This window comes from Vicugna pacos, chromosome 3 (genome assembly GCF_048564905.1).
Source record: "Vicugna pacos chromosome 3, VicPac4, whole genome shotgun sequence".
In the NCBI taxonomy this organism is placed as follows: domain Eukaryota; kingdom Metazoa; phylum Chordata; class Mammalia; order Artiodactyla; family Camelidae; genus Vicugna; species Vicugna pacos.
The window spans coordinates 56,942,425-56,963,560 of NC_132989.1; the positions used below are offsets into that span (position 1 = coordinate 56,942,425).

A 21,136-nucleotide genomic window follows, 5' to 3' on the forward strand; every position below is an offset into this window, starting at 1 on the left:
AATTTCAACCAGGATTGCAGAACGTTTTATACCAAGCACTGTCTCTGGTTTTTCTTAATACAAAACATAGGTAGCTGTGTTGCTTTGAAGCATGAACAAAAGTCTGTGTATACTTTAATTTTTTCTATTATTTCTCAGATCATTAATGTTTTTACAAATTTTATCCATTCATGTTGATATAAAATTTATGATTGTTTCCCCAACGTGTAAATCTAATCTTCAAAATATATTTGCTTTGTATTGACAAAGGAAATCTACAGGGCAAAGTGTTTCTCAGCAAAAAGGAAAAAAAAATGTGTATGTGTTGCAAGAACCCTATTGATTTACTCAGTTGCTTTTCCCAGCCAGGATGTGAAGTTGTCATATTAGTAGTATTTTTTTTTTAAATTGTATCATTTCTTACATTTAAAAATGATTATGTTTTGGGGAACTGGTGAAAAGTAGCAATCAGATGTTGATAGTATTGAATTTTTATAAACCGTACCTGACGTTTGTCACTCTGTGGGATATGCCTTTTTTGAAGGCAACTGCCTTAATTCCAAGTAGTTTTGACAGGTAAACTGAATGTATTTTCCTTTCTGAGCTTAGCATAGGACCACTAAATCCCAGAGGAGGAAAATGATTTTTAAATCTTTTCAGAAAGAATGAAACCTGTTTGCAAAAATCTGTGTTCTTTTTAAACTCTTCCTTTGTAGATTTCTGTTAGAATATTGTAAAAGGAGTACTTTAGGTTTGTCCTCCAGGGAAAGAGACCTGCTGAAACATAAAATATTCACCTTTTATTTTTCAAGATGCTTATTGCTTGTAGTTCTTTCGTAAAGACAGTTAAATGGCATATCCAGACAAGTACTCAATGCACATTCATATACATACCCAGAGAGTGGTTTCATGTATTGTGTTTCAGAGAGTGGTTTCATGTATTGTGTTTTGCTTGCATAGAATTTTAGTTTTAGTTTGTGTATAGCAAATTAAAAATTAATTCTTAGAGTTTTAGGTAAATTCAATTTAGTTTCGATTCAACAAATGTCGCCTCCCTCAGCCCTATGATTATGCACCAGGATTAAACACAAAGGATGCAGCAGTGAGCAAGATGAAATATTCCCATTCAAGTAATTTAGGAATGTCTAATAAAATACTTAATGTTAAAATTAAATGTTACTTTATTTCCAAAGTGTTTCAGTGTGTCCTATGAAAACTTAAAGTGGGAACTTTTTGAAAGTTGAGTGCCCCCAATGTTACATGATTTAATAAAATGGAAGAATGATGTTCACTACAAGTACCAAGGTACCAGGGAAAGGCTAGAGTCATCAGAAATAGGCCAGAATGTTGATCACTATACCAAGGAGCAACAGGCCTATCTTAGGGTTCACTTGGTATCATTCTTATAGCTTTGAGTCACTAAATTCCAAGGTATTTCAATGCTTTGTCTGTAGTTTTGTTTCAAACTAAAGCTAGGTGTTTTAAGGTTATGGTCTAAGCCTGTTTATTTCTTTATTTATTTGAAATTCTTTTACTGTCCCTCACAAAATAGAAAAGGTTGGACTAAAACTTTGTTTTTCATACTTCAAGGATGTCTGGCCTGCTTGAAACAGGTAGTTCCTCAATATGTTAAGCACAATGTGTGCTTATGTATGATGCTCAGGAGAGAGGAGAGAGGACATGTGACACAGTAATTTGACTCCTAGATATGTGAAAAAAAAGAAAGACAAATGTATTGTCCGTTCAATGATTTGTACACAAGTGTTTATAGCAGCATTCTTCATATTGGCACAAACTGAAAACAGAACCCAGGTATGCATCTGCTGGTCAATAGATCAACCAAATGTGGCATGTTCATACAGTAGAATATTATTCAGCCATAAAAAGAAGGGAAACTGGATAGATGCTACAGCAGGGATGAACCTCAAAACCATTATGCTAAGTGGAAAAAAACAGATGTAGAGAGCACATATTGTATGACTTAGTCTATTAGAAACTTCCAGAATGAGCAAATCCATAGACACAAGGTAGATTAGTGGTTGTGAGGGACTGGGCAGAGGGGAGGACAGGAAGTACCTGCTAATGGGTACAGGGTTTCTTTTGAGGCTAATGAAAATGTTATAAAATTAGATAGTGGTGAAAGTTACACAACTCTGTGAATACAGTAAATAATCATTTAGTTGTATACTTAAAATGAGTAAATTTTGTGGTATGTGAATTATATTTTTCAATATAACTGTTAAAAATGAATACAGACTGGATGGAAATAAAAATTAAAATATTTAAAATGTAAAAAAAAATGGAGAAACGAAGAAGTATCTGGTAGAATGCAACAGATCCAGAAAACAGTTAGTGGTCTTGGCCCTTTTGTTTCGATTAAATAACTCCCTTTGTCCCCTTCCCTCTAAATATTGTTTTTGAGGGCAATCTCTGCTTAAAAAAACCCCACTACACTCAAAATGCTTTATGTGGGGTCATAATAAGTTAAAACACTGGTAAACGACTAGTCATTAACTTTGGCGAAGGCCTGCTCCCTGAATCTCTGACTGGCTGCTTCCTGCCCTGTACTCTGGGGTCAAGTCTTGTTCTCTCTCTTCACCGTATGTCCCGTTCCCCATCTGCCCCTTGGCTGGGTACCACCCAAGACTGCTCTTCACAGATGGCCCTGAAATTCATCCTCCTTTCCACTAAGCAGGATCTACAGTACCTTCTATTTATTCATTCTTTTTTTTAAACCAGTATTTACTATGTGCCTACTATAGGCCAGGCATTGTTCCAGTCATTTGCTAACTTCAAATCAGCATTTTCTAACCTCGAAGAGTTATTTTCATCATGAGAAACACAAGCCAGGGGCAGAAGTATATGTAACTCTATTTCACTCCAAGTATCTTACCTTGATTTCTTTCACTTACTGACATTTAGGCAACTACTTATAGTCCCAGGGGTAACACTGCTTTATAAAAGCAAAGCAGTGGCTTAGAGTTACGTTTAAAATGATGAAGTAGGTTTTATCTGGTTATCTCTACATATTCACGGTTAGTTGTCTATGACTTTAGGGCCATCAGAGAGGCTTACACATCCTCAGTTATCTCAGGTATTCCAGTGCTGTCCCAATAGTTCACTTTCAAAACAGTTCTACTTCTTCCGAAGTTGTGGTCTTCTCTTGTTAGTTATGTTTATTGAGCCCCTGCAATGGTACCAGGTGGGCACCATGGTAGCCACAGATGATACCAGACGTCTGATCTGACCCCTCTGTCCCTGTGGAACTTACCTCCTTGGGCTATCTCAATTCCATCCTGGAAGTTTATTCCACGAGCATCATATTATGAGACAGTTCTCCTGGGAGGGCAGCCAAAACAGAGTGTCACAAAAAACCCAGCTAGTCCTTTTTAGCATATCAGTTTGTCTCACTTTTGATGTGCATTGAATTTGTTTCATTTTAGCAGCAACTGGCTACATTAAGCCCAAGGAGTCAATCAGTTTTGTTAATGAAAAAAGAAAAAAGGCAACAATAATTGTAGATCAGGGAACCGAAAGAGACTGAAACTGGGGGAGAGTGCTCAGGTAGTGTGGTCTGATCAGCCCAGAGCCAGTATGATGTTAATGTTGGGGAAGGGGCATGGATTAGCTGATGCTGGAGGAAAGTTAAAGGCAAGGAGTTTCCCCAGATTTGTATTTTTCCCCTTAAGCAAAGCTGTCTTTATAGGCTGCTCATTTGGAAATGTGAGAAAATGTATTCTGCTTCAACCTATAGACAATGACTTAGTTTTAAAGAAGTGTTCAAAATGCTATGTGAAAATTCTTTTATGTCTTGTGGAAAATATAATTCTGTGGCTCAAGCACTTCTATTTTACTTTCCACTATGAATTATTTAGAGCAGTCTCGCTTTTAACTATATACGAGAACATCATTACAGGTTATCTAATAGCAAGATCATCATTTCATTCTCCCATGGAGGCTTGTGGGCCAATTTTCACCCCGTTATACTCTCCAGAATAATGAAACTAATTTGAGATCTTGCTGTGGAATTAAATGCACATACAGATCCCACCCCTCTGAGACCATAAACATATGCCATGACATTTATTATCACCAAATAACCTTACTATTACCAGTGCAACTGTCAGTGGAGGAAAAGAGTTTAGGGATGGGCAGAAATGTTCCGGGAAGTATTGGCATTACCAGCAGTTTGTAGAGTAAGAAATTTTGGCACCAAATAACCATTCCATTATTATCAGGTCCTCCATTATTTTATCTAATTTGGAGGATAAAACTGTACCTAGGCAACCATTCAGACTATTAGGAATTCCATGTCAGTTTTGAGGTGGTTGCAACGAGACCTTCTTAAGAAGTATTTGCATCTGTTGTTATCATACTGATATGACCTTACAGATGTCGAGCCCTTATTGTGCACAAAGCACTTTGCTACGGGTTTATATTTCTCAGTCATCATACTGACCTTGTGAGGTGATTTTTGTCACCCCATTTTACAAATGAGAAAACTGAAGCAAAATTAATTGCCAAACAACATTACACATCTAATAAAGAGTCCACCCAAGATATAAATCCAGACTGTCTGGCTCCAGAGCACATACCCATGCAGGTGCATTTGTGATCTTCAGTGACACCCCCATTGTGGAGCAGACAGCAAAAAGTGAATGTAAAAGGATATGAGGTAGAGTTAAGTCCTAAGAAGAAGCAGAGCTAAATAAGGGCATAGAGTGGAAATGGGTGGTGAGTAGGGATATATTTTAGACAGGGTAGTCAGGGAAGACTTACTGGAGAAGGTTTTGAGGTCGAGCAATCTGTGAACCTAGTTGAACATAACAGAGAGGACATTCTAGGTAAGGTATTCATTCTTAGAGAAATGAGGTGTCCCCCACCCTCTGCAGGTAACTGGACAAACGGGGATTTACGCAAAGGGGTAGGTGGGAAAGTAGGCAGAGGCTAAGACACCACAGCCTCTAGTCCCTCCTGCTTTCTCATCAAGCTCGTCTCTTGTCCCATCCTTTCCCGCCAGTCTGTCACTTCCTTTGAGACTCCCTTTCTTTCCAGACCCTTTGCTCTATCTCTTCTCACTTTTTACCGGCACCTCCTCTTCCTAGCTCCCTTGCTAGTGAGTATCCCTCCTCTACACCCTCACTTTCTTGGCCTCTCTATTCAGACTCTGAAACACTGATGACAAAAATCACTCAGCTGTTCTTTTATGCCCTTTGTCAGTCACACCTCCTATCCTATCTCTGGGTAGCTCCCTCTTTCATCCTTCTCCCCTTTGCCCCAACCCTCCACCTTGCCCCATCCCACTAATTGCTGGCAGGTAGTCTTGCTACAGTACTTCTCTGAGAAACCGAGGCCATCATGAAGATACTTTAACTCCCAATTTCCATTCTTAATTATTTTGACTCCTACTCACTTCAACATTCTTTAATTGGTGATTGGTGTGTCTCTTTTCCCAACCAAAGCAAATCTTTCCACCTGACCTCTTGATTACTCTTACCTTCTATGCTAATGTCTTAGTCTTTTACATACTCCTTCTATCTCTGGTTCTTCCCCTTAAGACTCTCCTGTATCAAAAAATTTTCCTTCTTTATTATTGTGTTTCCCTTCTAAAAATAGTTTGTGCTCATTGTCTCCATTTTTACACCTACCATTCACTCAATGTATGGCAAATGCCCTCATCATGCTAAACACACAGTCTGGGCCGGGTCCTCCATGCACACCCAAGTGCTAACTTGTCCCTCCATTCACTTACACTCCCTGCAGCCTTTACCACTATTGGCCAGTTCTCTTCCCTTGGCTTCCAACATCACATTCTCCTGGCTCTTTGCCTACTTCTCTGATGATTCTTTCCTGGTTTCATTTGCATGCTTCTTTCTCTCACCCCACCCTTTAACTGTTCGTATGTCCCAGATTTCTGTCCTCATCCATCTTTTCATCTTACATTCTTTCTTTCAGTGAATTCACCCATTCCCATGGCTTCACCAGTATGCCAATGATTTCCATATCAATATCTTCAATCCACATGTCTCTTGTATGTGCTAGATCAGTAAATCCAAATTCCTATTGGATGTCTCTCTTTAGATGTACTTCAAATGTCTGCAGCCCCTCATCATATCCAAAGCTAAGTAAAATGCCTGCAAGTCATCCAGACTTTCTTCTTCTCTTAACCCTTCTGCCTTCTCCCTTCTCCCTTATGTCATCTCCAACCCCATGTCATTAGGGAATGAATATTGTTAGGTCTATTAATTTTACATATTTTTATATGTGTCCCCTACACACTCTCTCCTCTACTTCTTCCTTTGGTTGAGGACTTTATGGTTGAGGACTTTATCTCCTTCTGCCTGGTCTACTGCAGTATCATCTTCATTACCTCCCTTCCTCCCGTCCTAATCTTCTCCAATCAACTCTCCTCTCTAGGATACAGGTCATTTTTCTAACACATGAAATAACTGATAAAATCCCTATGCTATAAACTCTTCAATGATTCCCCATTGCTAATACAAAGTCCAGACTCCTTAGAAAAGCATGTCTTGGTGTCATGACTTCTCTAGTTCACACAGTGGAAAGTATGGAGTGGAAATAGGACAGCTTCATTTTGAAGCCTATTTAAGGAATTTTATTCTATCTGAAGTTTAGTGAGCAAAAAAAAAAAAGGCTTTCAAAGAGGAGATGATGTATTAAAAGTCTAAAAAAAAGAGTCAAAGTGTATTTAATTAGAAGTTGCTCTACTTGGCAAGACAAACAGTGGAGAGGCAGGTGAAATTTGGAAATGTGAGGATATAAGAAGCCAGGTGTAGGGTGAAAAGACAGGGGTGGGTTTTCAAAGTGGAATTCCATTCTACGTATTATTTAAGAGATGTTACTGCTTCTCTACTATATGTAAAGAGAGATAGCACCACTTCAAACAACTCCATTTCTAAAATGTTCCCAGTTGTCCCTCTTAACTCCATGTAGGCAAATATAGTCTCCTGTTATTATAAAAATTTTATTAGCCAAGTATCTACTCAAGATTTTATGTAACAAATCCTTTCTTATTACCTCAAGGTTTACTTTGAATTTGGGCCAACCTAGAAAAATGTTGCAGTTACTTCTCTAAAGATAGCTGGAGACCAGATATTCTGGCCAAATTTTCTAATTTTGAAATCATAGTCCTATATTTTACTGTTAAATTCTTCTTTACCAGCCTTCTGTAGACCCTTAGGAACACATAAAATTAATTATAAATCCTCATTAATTGTTTAGTATTTAAAAATAACTTTAGAGAGTAGAAAGAGGTACCTTTATACTAAACGTTGTTCCATTAATGAAGCAAAAATGACAAAATATTGACATTTATTAATAAGGTTCATGATGAGGGAGGGAGACATAAGTGGTATTGATTTTTACTATTCATATATTTATTTTTGACAAATTTTATATGGGATTTTTTAAATTAAATGTAATGATATTGTCATACCTTCTCAAGGGTAAGGATTGTTCTACAGAGGCCTCTGAATCACCTGTTAACTTACAAATCCCAAGTGGATGAAGTGGGTGCCTTGTCCATTCTAACACAAGGGCATTTTGTGTAAAACCACTAACTTTAAGTACCAAGAGAAAATAGAAAGTTCTGACAGTCTTCATAGATAATGTTTCCTGTATGTTCTGAAATAATTATTTTTGTCTTCTTAGGACTTTTCAGCATGGCATAGATGATTCTGCTTCAAATTCCTTAAAACCATTTTTTAAGCAACCATTACATTGGGTTTCTTGCATATCACATTTCTACCCTTCTTTACTCAGGTAAGAACCCCTAAAAGCTATTCTATCTATAATTCTATGATTCCTTTGAAGTTTGATAGAAACTTTTATCCATGGAGGTAAATGCATCTTACAAAAAGAGCTTAAAACTTTTTACACTATGCAGGTAAGTAAAAGGTATATTTCTTTTTTTTAGCTGAAAAATCCAAGATACCAGCCTCATAAGCATTCTACTAACACGGTTTTACTAAAGTCATGGAAAAATGTGAATTTTTAGAATTTAGTTCTATTTTAGCTAATTGCCTAGCCATTTTCAAATTCATCCCTCTTGATCTATGACTGGGGATTTGACAGTTCTCCAATTAATTGTCAAAAAAAAAAAAAAAGACGGTAATACTGGATAATTCATGTAACTAACTCAGAGCCTGAGGTAAAAGTTGAGAGAGGAGTAACTTTTAAAATTATGAATAGAGTCTTTCACATTTATTATTTAATTAATGGCATTTAAACATAAGAAAAATCATTTAAAGCATGAAATGTACTTGAGGAGTAATCTGATGACATTTTGTGGCATTACGTGGAATGTCAGTTTGATTCTTTGCTGAATATATCATTGGAAAGTACCTTTCCTTGGTATCTGTGAATAAATATATCATGTATAGCTGAAGGAGATATTGCTAATCTTACATTTTTGATTCATCTTGGAAATACATAATCAGTGATTTCACTATCTAAACTAACTGACTGTTTCTCTCTCTTGAGGAAGAGTTCTACTGTAAAAAAGAGGGCATGCAAACCTCATACACAAAGTCTTTATGGACACAAGAAACATAGACTGTTGACCTGTCCCCACATGTCTGTCCCCATGTAGGTAACAGGGAATCCAAGATCAGTGAGACATAGACCCTGCCTACCTTCAGGGACCTCAGTGTATTGTTGCTACTGAACTTAATATAAAACTTTTCCATCTCTGAATAATTCCTTATGATTGATTCCTAGAAATGGAACATCCTCAAAACTCTGTCATCTCAATGCTCTGCAGATTGCATGTAAATATACTCTTATGTCATTGAGAATTAAATAGCTGATTTAATATTCATTATTGCAAAGATAACAAGTTAAGCAACTGAATCTTTTACAGTGTGAGTTAAGCAGACAACCTGTGTCATTTTGATGAGTTCCCAAACTCCTAAACATATTCATTCTCCATGTTATTACCACATTTGCTTTAATCTATTTTTATTACTTGCTTTGATCTTAATCTGTAACCATTGGAGTTACCCCTTTAAGCACAGCTCTATAAGACTTCCATCTCCAGGTTTGCTCTGTTCAAACGAACTAGAGGCCTGAGTAGTCAGCATGTCAATGGGTTTATCTTTCAAATAGGTTGTTCTTATATTTAACTTCCTTCTCTTTTCTCTACCTAAAGCAAATGTAAAGGTAATAAGACTTTTCTTTCCTTCTGCTTGATTGTAGCAATCAATCTTCACTGTTATCCTGATGCAGAGACTAGAACATGGTGGTGACTGCTCAGCCCATAGAGGAAGTGCAATTTGATACCATTTTTCTGGAGGGCAGTTTAGTAAACTATCAAAAACCTTAAAAATATTTATGCCCTTTTATCCAATAATTCCATTTCTAAGAATCAATCACAAGGAATTAATCAGAGCTGTTGAAAAAGTTTTGTATGTAAAGATATAAAAGAATTTGTGGAAAGAAAAAATGGAAATAAATGTCTCACAGTATGGTGTTAGGCAAATCACGTGTGGATTAGCCATACGATAGACTACTTGTTGAGTCATTAAAAAGGTTGATTTAAAAAAATATTGAAATGACAAATATTTGTGATTTATAGTTAAGGGAAAACTGCAAGTTCGTGATTATGACATCACCAAAGTTGGCTCAGTTTTTAAAGTGATAACTGTGGACCTGACATGCCAAGTGCTTCATGTACTTATCTCTTTTAAACCCACACCAGTCTGTGAAGTAAGTACTCATGTGCTTCTTTCACGGAGAGTAAAGTGATGGGCAGGGAACAACTTTCCAAAGAGAACAAAGCAGGGAGGCTGACTCTGAACCGAGGTTTGTCAGCTTCCAAAGCTCAAGCTCCTGACAATTGGATCTCCACCTTTCAAAGGGAGAGCAGTTCAGGGTGATGTTAACAGGTGTGCAAGTAAAATCTAAGATTGTCAATTATTCATTATATAGAGTCTCTTTTTGTGGTTCAATTTGCAGGAGCTCTGATATGCTAATATGTAGTATTTATCTTCAAGGGAGGGATCTAGTGAGCAGATTCTTCATACTTGCAGGATATGGGAGCTCCTGTTGCCAGGGGATAAATAATTATTGGAAGATGTGATACAATTGAAGTGTTGAACTATGCCATACTACTCTACACATAGCATTCAAAAAGCACTTACAGACCTTTAAAAAAGAATGACTTAATGCCATTTGTAGCAACATGGACAGATCTAGAGGTTATCATATTACGTGAAATAACGCAGAAAGACAAATATCATAGGATGTCACTTATATGTAAAATCTTAAAAAATGATATAAATGAACTTATAAATGAACTGGAGATAGACTCACAGACGTAGAAAACAAACTATGGTTTGTTTGGTCTTTGATAAGGGGAAAGGGATAGGGGAGAGATAAATTAGGACTTTAGGATTAACGTATACATACTACTATATGTAAAATGGATAAACAACAAGGACCTACTGTAGAGCATGGGGAACTATATTCAATATCTTGCAATAATCTATAATGGAAAATAATCTATATGGACATGTATAACTGAATCACTTTGCTGTATACCTGAAACTAATGGAACATTGTAAATCAACTGTACTTCAATAAAAAAGTAGTATAGAATAACAAATATTGAAAAGTTAGAAACTTTATACTAGAGAGCTTATAGTTTATATTTTGTCTGTAGGAGTGTAAGCAATTTTAATTTTTATTTGTATATTTTCCAAATTTCCTATAATGAAAGCAGCTTGATTTTATTGATCAAAAATTTTTAAGAAAAAATGAAGTTTATTTTTTAAATTGCTCTTTTGTCCATGTATAGTACCTATAACCTCTGTACGGAAACCCAACAACATGTCCTCAGAGGATCCTGCCTTTCACACTTCCCTCATCCTCTGTGCATGGTGTCTTTTCTATTAGGAACACGTTGTTCTTTTTTTTTTTTTAATTTATTTTTTGTGGGAGGAATAATTAGGTTTTTATTAATTTATTTTTAATAGAGGTACTGGGGATTGAACCGAGGTCCTCATGCATGGTAGGGAGGCACTCTACCACTGAGCTATACCCTCCTCCCAGGAGCACATCGTTCTTAAACACTTCAGGGTGGAATTTGATTATGGCTTCCATGTTGAGCTGCTTTTGCCTTTCCCCAGGATATTATCATGTTCAATTGATTCTTCCTCCACAGTTCTCTTAGAACCAGTCTTCCTCTCCAACTCATTACAACAACCTTAGTACATTCTACTGTTATTTAATATGTTTTAGAAACTCTTTTTGTAATCTTATTCTCCTGCTCAAGAACCTGCAGTGGCTTCTGCTTCTCCCACACTGCCTGGCTTGTTTCCTGGAGCACCCAACAGTCTTCTCTGCTCCAGTTGTCAGCCTCCTCTCTTGTCTTTAAGATGTGATTATTCTATACTTTTAACATTTATTTATTGCTGATTCTCAGCTTCCTTCAGGCGTTTTATTTATGTAATTTTCTCTCCTAAAATGTCTTTGATTCTCTCTTTTGCCTTTCTAAATTCTTCAATCAAGTACACTGTGAGCCCCATACCCTGACTTTCTGATAGTTATTCTCTTAACAGTGCCATATAATCTGTTTAGAAAGACATGATCCATTGGATTTATAGTCAACATGTTCAGGGCAGTGGTACAGTCAGAGGAACCCAGCATAGTGGTAAAAGTGATTTCAAAATAACTCAAGTTATTGATTTGCATTTGTCAAGCATTGCAGTGGGAATTCCTAGACCACCATCATGCAACCTTAAAAATCTCCACCTTCCAATCCATTCCTTCATATATAGCAGCTGTTTCTGTGTGCTTTCCACCCCCAAATTATCCTCCCAAACTCCATCCCTCACCTTAGCAACTAAAATGAACTATTCAGGGAAATACACATCAGTTGGATGATGACAAATGGAAAATACACTATGCTTTTTGGGGGGAAAGGATGAGGCTGAGAAGAACAATGCCTAAAATATTTCCTGTTATGAAGTATCTTAGTAATTCAATCACCTATTTGCTTATTTATTTACACCTCTGCATTGTTTCAGAAAGATTTAAGTTGGCTTTTAACAGTATTAAATATATTAAGATAATGAATTAAAAGTAGGTGGGAAGGAAGAAACAGAGCAACAAGGACATGAAATTAAGACCTAAAATAAGAGTTACAAATGCATAGATAGTTATATGGACCATAAATTTGTCCATAGGATTACTAGAGAAAGCCTATGAATTATATAAATTGGTAAAAATAGAATTTTTCATGTTCTCCTGGAACCCTTGGCACAGAGTTTAGAAGAGTTTGCTTTTGAGAAAGTACATGTATTTTCAAAGCAATAAGTGAAATGTGCTGTATTCATTATTCCCAGCAGTGGTAGAAGCTAACAATATCAGTTGATTTAGAAAATTTGTTTCAGACTAGATTAAACTAAGGCATGTGGCAAATATATTAATCTCAAGGTTAATACTATGACAAAATATTGTGCTCTCATATAAATGTTCAAGGAGTACTATCTTAGTCAATTATATTGCTGCATTATAATGGGTTTTTTTTTCATTATTTTCCTAACTTTTATCTTCTTGTGGTTCTTAAAATTTTTCCAAATATTTTTCAGGTCTTCCTTAGCTAAGTAGGTCATAACTACACACTGAATCCAAGTAGTGTAGTCAGTGTGAGTAAACAGTCCATTCATTTTACACTGCTCATTTTCTTTTATGATGACAACATGATGTTTTGATTCATGGCCAGTCCATTTGGAGCTGTAGGTGTTTCTTTCCACTATGCTTTTATTTCTGTTATGGTTTTATTCAGTGTAATCCTATTTTGGATTTATATGCTTTTTTTCTTCTTCCTAAATATATTAAGCTACCTTTGGCTTCATTGTACTATATATTATGTGGGGCTTTCCTTTTTTCTAATTTACCTAGGTGTGTTCATTCATTCTTGCAATAAATGCATTTAAAATATTTTCTCCAAATAAGGCATGTGCTAGGTGTTAATGGTGAGGGAAGAGACAGGCAATGAAATTTCTCTGTCTCCTTTGCAGGTTCATCTACTTTGACCCGGCCATTAAATATTGAATATCTTTAGCATTCTATTATAGAACCTTTTTCCAGGATGAAGTCATACATACCTATGGTTTCATGTATTCCTTAAAAAGTGGCCCCAAATTCATATCTCTAATTTTAATCTCTCCTAGGACTACAGACCTATATATTTATGGGTGACAATCATACATGAATGTCTTCTTTAGATTTGTATCTGGTGAACACAAAGACAGCTCAAACCCAACATGATCAAAATTAAACTTGGGATACCCCCCCTCCAAACTAATCCTCTTCCATTTCCCGCCCTTTTTGGCTATTGTACCTGCATGCGATTGTATAAGCCAGAGACCAGAAGGCAAGCTGAACACCTCTCTCTTTCTCTCCTACCAGATCTATATCATTACTAAGTTTCATTAATTTTAGCTCCTAATATCTGCTATCCATTGTACCACCTTCTCCTTAGTCCAAATCATCCTGACCTCTCTCCTGACTCTTGCAATGATTCCCCTGTTTCCTCCCATATATATGTTGACTCCCATCTCCAATATTCTCCAAATTGCAGCCAGAGACTTCTCAAAAACAAATCTATTTTCAAAACTAAATTTTGTCATTTCACACTTACAGCTCAGAATCCTTCCATAATTCCTCTTTATCCTTAACCATACACCCCAAAAATTTAGCATGGCCTGTAAGACCTACATAGATATGGCTCATCCATCTCTGCATTCTCTTCTGATACCACAATATCCTGTGATTTTGCTCTCCACACGTTAGCCTTTTTTACATTCCCTTGCCATGAAATGCTCCTTTCTGCCACAGGATCTTTGCACATGCTTTCCCCATTCCCTGAAATGGCTTCTTCCTGTTTTGCCTAGTTCATGCCAATGCGTCTTCATATCTCAGCCTCAGTGTCACCTCTATAGGGAAGCCTTTCATCAACCCCAAAGACTAGCTTACTCCTTACTACATCTGCTAATAACATCTTTTGCTTTTCCTTCACTGAGTTTTTATAGTTGTAACTTCATCTTTATTTGTATGATCATTTAAACTATATATGTATTCCCAACTTAATTCTGTGAAAATCATGACTTTTTGCTTACTGTTGTATCTCCATGACCTTGCACATAGAAATCAGCCAACAACTATTAGTTTAATGAATAGGTGAATTAAGGAACAAATGAGTTATTGGAGTATTGTTTCACATATTGCCATGTTAAATGGTACATTTAACTCTTTTCAAACATTTGATCAGAGTGGTAAAGCTCAGTGATGGGAAGAATGGTCTTGTTGAGGAGGTGGCTTCTAGCATCCTTGGGAGAGAACACCTTGGGGGGAGAACTTTGGTCTCCCAGCTTCTGCTGACAGGCCGTCCCACAGGACTGAAGAAAAAAGCTTACAGAACGTGTACTCTGATGAGGTGCCAAGCTTTGACAGGAGCCAACAGCCATGGGAGAAGTAATGAGCTTTTTAACAGCAAAGCCCTTGCATGACCGTTCCAGAGTGTGGAATAGACAAGCAGCTGGATCTTTGAAAAGATTTTCAGAGAAAATGACATGTGTTTGTGGAGCAGTTACTAAAAGAAGTGAAAATGTCAGAGGAGCTAGGTATTCGATGTACCTAAATTATCACTTCAAATCTTTCCTTTTCTATTATGGTTTAAAGGTATTATATAAATAAGAATATAGCAATGGAGCCAGCAATGAGAAAACAGAAAACAACTATAGGTTTTCACATTAGACAGACATGGTTTGCAGACTTGTATAGTTTTGTGATCTTGGAAAGTTAGTTAATCTATATGAGCTTCAGTTTCCTTGGACAAGAAATAGTTTGTATTTTAGGGAGGAAGTTGAGACCTAAATACAATATGACCTTCTTAATCTACTTGAAAACAGCATGTAATGTCATTGTCTACTTCTCCTATCTTGAAACATCATCTTCCCTTAGCTTCTGAGACACTCTCCTGACAGAGTCATGAGGATTTTATGACTGAATCTGCCTACACAGCACTCATCATGTAAGAGCTGACTAAACAATCATTCAATATTGCTGTGTTAGTAAAAAGCTGTATGTTTCAAAAAGTGACAGGTCTTACCAACTATCCAAACATATTCAAAGGACCAACTACAAGTGTGGCAAAGTGGAATGAATCTTGGGTCTCTAAACTTACCAGAAGTGTGATGCCAGGGGAGACCTTTTTTGAACTCCTTGTAACAGGATATTTATTATCTTGTAGTCAAGAACCAGTAACAGTTAAAGGTTCCAGAGAGATAACTTCTGCTCCTCTAAAGGGATGGTTGAGTGATCCAGTAATATCCAATGTCTTAGTGACCCAGGTGCTAGATTAGCACTTCCAGGGAGAGTCCAAAAGTGATGGTTGATGTGTAATACTATTTTTTGAATTAAAATTAGATTGTTACATATTTTTAGGAATGGAAAATGCTGACCTGTGTAACATTAAAGGCTGGAGCTAGGGCTATGAGTTTGGGGCACTATTGTATCTTTGGGTGATTTTTGAGAAATAGGGTCATCCCAAGTGAAAAAAATTTAATTTACTAAAGAAATAATGCAGATCCTCAAAGGTTGAATACTTATCCTCTAAGTTATGTACCACGTAGTGTAGAAACCATCAACTCTGGAAAAAATGAGACTCTTTAAGAGTGTCAGTCTACATCAGTGGACAAAGTTATTAAAAATGAAGGCAAATATACATATAAATGTGCAGGTGAACCCTGTTTTATTTCCATTTATTGAATCATCTTTAATTATAAAGATCATAGAAACTTGGCTATACCTGTTATAGAGATTAAAATGAATGCAAACATTTTCAAGTGTATAACTACATATAATCTATGCACTCTTGATCAAAGTGATGGAGAAAATATTTTGGGTTTTTTTCCCCCTCAACTTTTTTTTCTCAGGTACTAAAGAGAAAGATGATAGAACTGCTTTAAATACTTGTCTCTACTTACTCTTTTAGAAAGATTTTGAAGGATTAGTTTTGGAAAGCCATGAGTAGTATAGTAATATGGGCTTTTCCTCCTCTACTTTCATTTTCCCACTTTCGAGCTTTTACTCTCAGCCTCTCTTTAGTTATGCCCTTGCCTTTGTTCTCTGCATCATGTAACTTATGGTCTCTGGTATAAATTTGGCCCAGAAATCTATGACAGAAACCATCTGGTCAAAATCAGCCCCTAGATACCTTGAAAAACATGGCTCCAATTTGGGAATCTGCCCTGAGACCACAAACTTGAGTTTGGGTCAAAAACATGGTATCCTTAATCAGGAGGTTGAATAGAGCCAAACATCCTCATTGCAGAATGATACAACTTACCCACCAAATATCAACCAGGTTGAATGGAAGGAAACGTGGAGTAGTGGATTGAGCATGGGTGTTTGTTTGTTTGTTTTTATAATTGAGGTTTGGTCAGTTACAATGTGTCAGTTTCTGGTATACAGCACAATGACCCAGTCATGCATATATATATATATATACATATACTTGTTTTCATATTCTTTTTCATTAAAGGTTATTACAAGATATTGAATATAGTTCCTTGTGCTATACAAAAGAAATTTTTTTTATCTACTTTTGTATATAGCGGTTAACCTTTGCAAATCTCAAAGTCCCAGATGTATCCCTTCCCACTCCCTTTCCCCCGGAACCATAAAATTGTTTACTATGTCTGTGAGTCTGTTTCTGTTTTGTAGATGAGTTCATTGGTGTCCTCTTTTTTCTTTTTCTTTTTTTTTTTTAAGATTCCACATGAGTGATATATCACATGGTATTTTTCTTTCTCTTTCTGGCTTACTTCACTTAGAATGACAATCTCCAGATCCATCTATGTTGTTGCAAATGGCATTATTTTTATTATTTTTTAACCACTGAGTAGTATTACATTGTATAAATATACCACAGCTTCTTTATCCAGTCATCTGTTGTGAGCATGGGTTTTGAAGTCAGCAAAACCTGGTTCAAAGTCCAGTTGCAATATTTATTAGCTAAAGACCTTAGATTAGTTTCTCAGTATTCCTGACACAAACATTAGGTGAGATGAGTCCTAAAGGTCTCCATGTATGTCTTATTTTGTATGTTTCCCAGAAGCAGATCCTGAGACAAGTATTCAAGTGAAAGTAGTTTATTTTCTAAGTGAAGGAAACCCTAAAGGAAAGTGGATTAGTGAGACAAAGACAGCAAATAAAGATTAGTGTCATCAAGCCCACTATCATAGGAGTAACTGGAACTTAAATGATCTGGGGAGATTTTTGGAGCCAGTGTGAAAGGCACATCTCAGAGTTATGCCACCAAATGAGCAGGGATGCTGAGGTATTTATTAGCAGTTTTCATCAGCCATTGGTTGAAAGCTGCTCCAGAGGTGTTCATTCCCTGGCACTCTGAACCTGTCTTGCTGGAAGGTCGAGAAATGTAGGTTCTGACAGCAAAAGGCGGGTCAGTGTCAACTGAGTGGTAAGGGTGAGAGGATGTGGGGACGTGAACCTTTGGTCTAACCTTTGCACCACTGAAATCCACTCATTGCTTATGTTAAGTTCTCTGAGTCTTTTCTTTTTTAATTTTTGCTAACTTTATTGGGGGGGTAAGTCCATTTATTTACTTATTGATTAATGGAAGTACTGAGGATTGAACCTAGGACCTCGTGCATGCTAAGCACATACTCTACCACTGAGCTATACCCTCCCCAAAGTTCTTCAAGGTGATGGCTGGTCAAAAAAAAAAAAAGTTTTATTACAGTTGAGTTAATGGGACAAGTTAGAGTATCTGCTGCTGCAATTATTACTGGATCTGTAAGTGATAATTATTATTACAGTCCTCTACCACGTTTTCTAGCATCCCCTTACCCTCAGCCATCACATCTGCTAGTTTATGTTGCTCAGTGTAGACACAGACCTTCACCCCCAAGATGTTGAACCCTTGACTACCATTCTCTTATCAGAATGTGGTTACTTCAGTCACCTATTTATGGTTGTTACCAGTCATGAGAGCATCAAGTGATGCCCTGGTGAATCCCTTGAGTTGCAGACACACTTTTCCCTGCTTCCATTCCTAGCTCCTCAGTGTAAGTCAGGGTGATTACCCTTACTGGTATAGTAGCTCCTTTCTTTGCCTGCTAGACTGCTGGCTTGGGAATCCAAAAATAACTAGATGGCAGCTATAACATTAGGTTTAGTGAAATTCTTAATGATCCCCCGGTAGAGGTGTGCACACCCCAACTCACCCCAACCATGGAAATCAGGACCTCCACCCATGCTCCCCCACTCCCTAGAACCTACAGTGAGTTATGGGAATGGAAAACACCAGTTCCCAGTAGATAATCAGGAGCACTGGTGAGGAGGTGGCTTCCTGTATTCTTAGGAGAGAACTTTCACCTGTGTCTCCTGGATCCATGTAGTTTATCTGTTAGGGACACAGAACCATATTCAAAGTAAATACCAAATCTTGAAGGATGGTGCCCAACACTACTCAGTGTTATCCCCAAGAGTCCATTCCAGAGTCCATTTCAATGTTTCCCTAGTCTGACAGCTTCTGCATGTTAACCTATGTGGCAGGAGCAGTGACTGCCATGGTCATGTGGCTTGAACCCACTGCAGAGCCTTCTCTTGCCCTGTGCCCCACCCATGATTATGGGTGCACGGAAACAGCAAAAAGATTTTTTTTTTAACTTTCTATTGCAGTGTGAACACATGCTAAGAAATTGCAGAAATTGCAAGTAAACTTTACTTGATAACTTTTCATAAAGTAAATGCACCCGAATACAAGCAAGATTATGCACAACGATTCTATAAAAAATAATTTGTTAGTTTCATAAACTAATCGTGACTGAACTCCATCATTGCCTGGATTTGAAAACTCGTGCCCCAGATATGGAGCACTGATTAGAGTATAAGCCTTATACAACCCGGCCGTGAATTCATCCTGCCTCCTACAACAGGGTTTAAGAGTTCCAGAGAACTTACAAATTTTGTTCTCTTCTTTGTATTATAGTAGAATTCAACATGTACATATTTGATACATATATATACATAAAAAATTTCCCTTTCTGTCATTTTTTTGTGAGGCTAATCTCACTTTCACAGCTCCACCAGCTCAAAGGATGACGGAACATATGCTTCTCCATATGCCCAACACAGACTCCTCAATGCATTTATTACTCGGAGCTGGGTGATTGAGGAATGTTTGTAATATTTTAGTTTTCCTTATAGTGAGTCATCCTACTGTACATTTCAAAATCTGTGATAAGTTGAAAGATCCAAGAATTGAGGTACATTTCAACAAACAGCTTCCCATCTGGTAAATGAGAAGTTTTATTTATAACCAGGTATTCAGATACAGTGGTATGAAATGATGTTCAGATTGTTTTGTCTTTTTACATGTCCAAAGGACTGAGTGAAAATACAAACCACCTCCAATTCATTCTCCATACTGTATCCAGATAGTAAACTCATCTGCCTGGAACTCTTCAACAGGTCCAAAGTCCCCACTTTGACCAATGAAGCCCTCCCTGAACTGGCTCCTGTCTCCTTCTAATTGTCTCTCAACAATCCCCTTCCTTTTCTAAACTTCATCAAACTGGATCTTTCAGTTTATTATTTCAAACTGGATATTTCAGTTGAGTGCTTAAATCAGCACTCAACTCAAGCAAAATGTATTGGTAGGTAGTGTTCAAAAACTAAGTCAGTATTAATACACAGCTTACTACCACCTAGCTGCTTTTCATCTATCAGACCCCAAGCACGTTTCCTGAAGTGAACACTTAGGGTTTAGAATGAAAATAAGGAAGCCGCCGTGAGGATCTGCTGCAATGTTTCAGTCCAAAGAGCTCACCCAGTGAATTCTTCCTTTGGTACCATATTTGGATCTACTACAAGAACAATCTGGGAACACCCAAAGTAAATCAGAACTGCTGGACTGACAGACTTGATGCCTCTGGCCTGACAGTTAAATAACTCCCTGCTTCCCTCTTCCCCACCCTCCCAGAGCACAAGTTTTACTAGGTAACACAGCCTCACTGGTGGCCCAGGGAGTTCCTCTGTTTTGAGTTACACTATCCGAGTCTCAACATGGGAAGCCTGAGATGGTCCAAAGTTCAGGTGATTTTGTATGTCTTAAGGCTACGAGATGTTCCAAATGCCAAGCCATGCCAAGAGGGAGGGGCTTTGAAATTTCATTTTATATTTTCAAATCTCACTTCTGTTTAAACCAGCATTTTTGGCAAAGCATCTTCTCTTTCTGAGTTTGTTTACCCATTTACAAGCATATGAGTCAATCAGCTAATATTTACAGAACCCTTAAATGTGCTTAGTTCATTGGTAAGAGCTTTGGTGTATGAAAACAAGTGTCTTCATGAGGCTTGAGTCTGAGTGGGGAAATAAAGTTTTAATGATGAAACAATAAAGTGCTAAAATCTGTACACTCACCATAAGTGCTTTAATTCAGAGTGAGGGAGACCACTATGGAAGAGAAATGTTTAGTGAAGACTCTACAGGAAAAGTGATATTTTTGCTTCAAATTGAAGGATGGGTGGATTGAGAGGACAGGGTTACAGGGTTTGCTGCTTGGGTGGCAGCCGAGGTGGGCCTGTATGGGCTCAAAGGCATAGAGGCAGGAAAGATAATAGCAACTAGGCCTATCCCTGCTCCCTGTGCTCCAGAAAGCACTGCCTTCCACAGAGGTCCTCGAACCTTAGTGTGCATCAGCCTCTCCTGGAGAGGGCTTCTTAAAACACAGATTCCAGGAGCCCATTCCCATAATTTCTGATGGGACAAGGCCTGGGGATGTGCATTTAACAAGTTCTCAGGTGATGCTGATGCTGTGCGTCCGGCGCCCAAGCTTTGGAAGACTTTATCTAGACTGTTGATAACTGGATGGTTCACCACTCAGTACGTATCATCTGAAAACGATGCTGCGAATTGTCTCTCTCAGCGATGCCCTTTGTTCTGCTTTTGCCCACACTAAAGCATGAGGTCTTCTCATTCACCCCTTTACACTGCTCAATCAAATCTTTTCTCCCCGGTGCCACCCTAGTCCCGCAATCCTAATGGCCGCAACTAGAATGTTTGGTCATTTCCTGCCCTTTTTTTGGTTGTTATTGTGGTTTCA

General features: G+C 37.5%; 1 protein-coding gene across 2 annotated transcripts in view; it reads left to right on the forward strand.

Annotated features, from left to right (window-relative positions):
• The window catches only part of KIAA0825 (KIAA0825 ortholog), a 351,023-nt gene that overhangs the window by 111,791 nt on the left and 218,096 nt on the right, over nucleotides 1–21,136 (forward strand). For both annotated transcript variants that reach the window (XM_072958369.1, XM_072958370.1), the window contains one exon: nucleotides 7,651–7,761. In XM_072958369.1, the coding sequence (XP_072814470.1) occupies nucleotides 7,651–7,761 (111 nt within the window). The remainder of the gene's footprint in view (nucleotides 1–7,650; nucleotides 7,762–21,136) is intronic.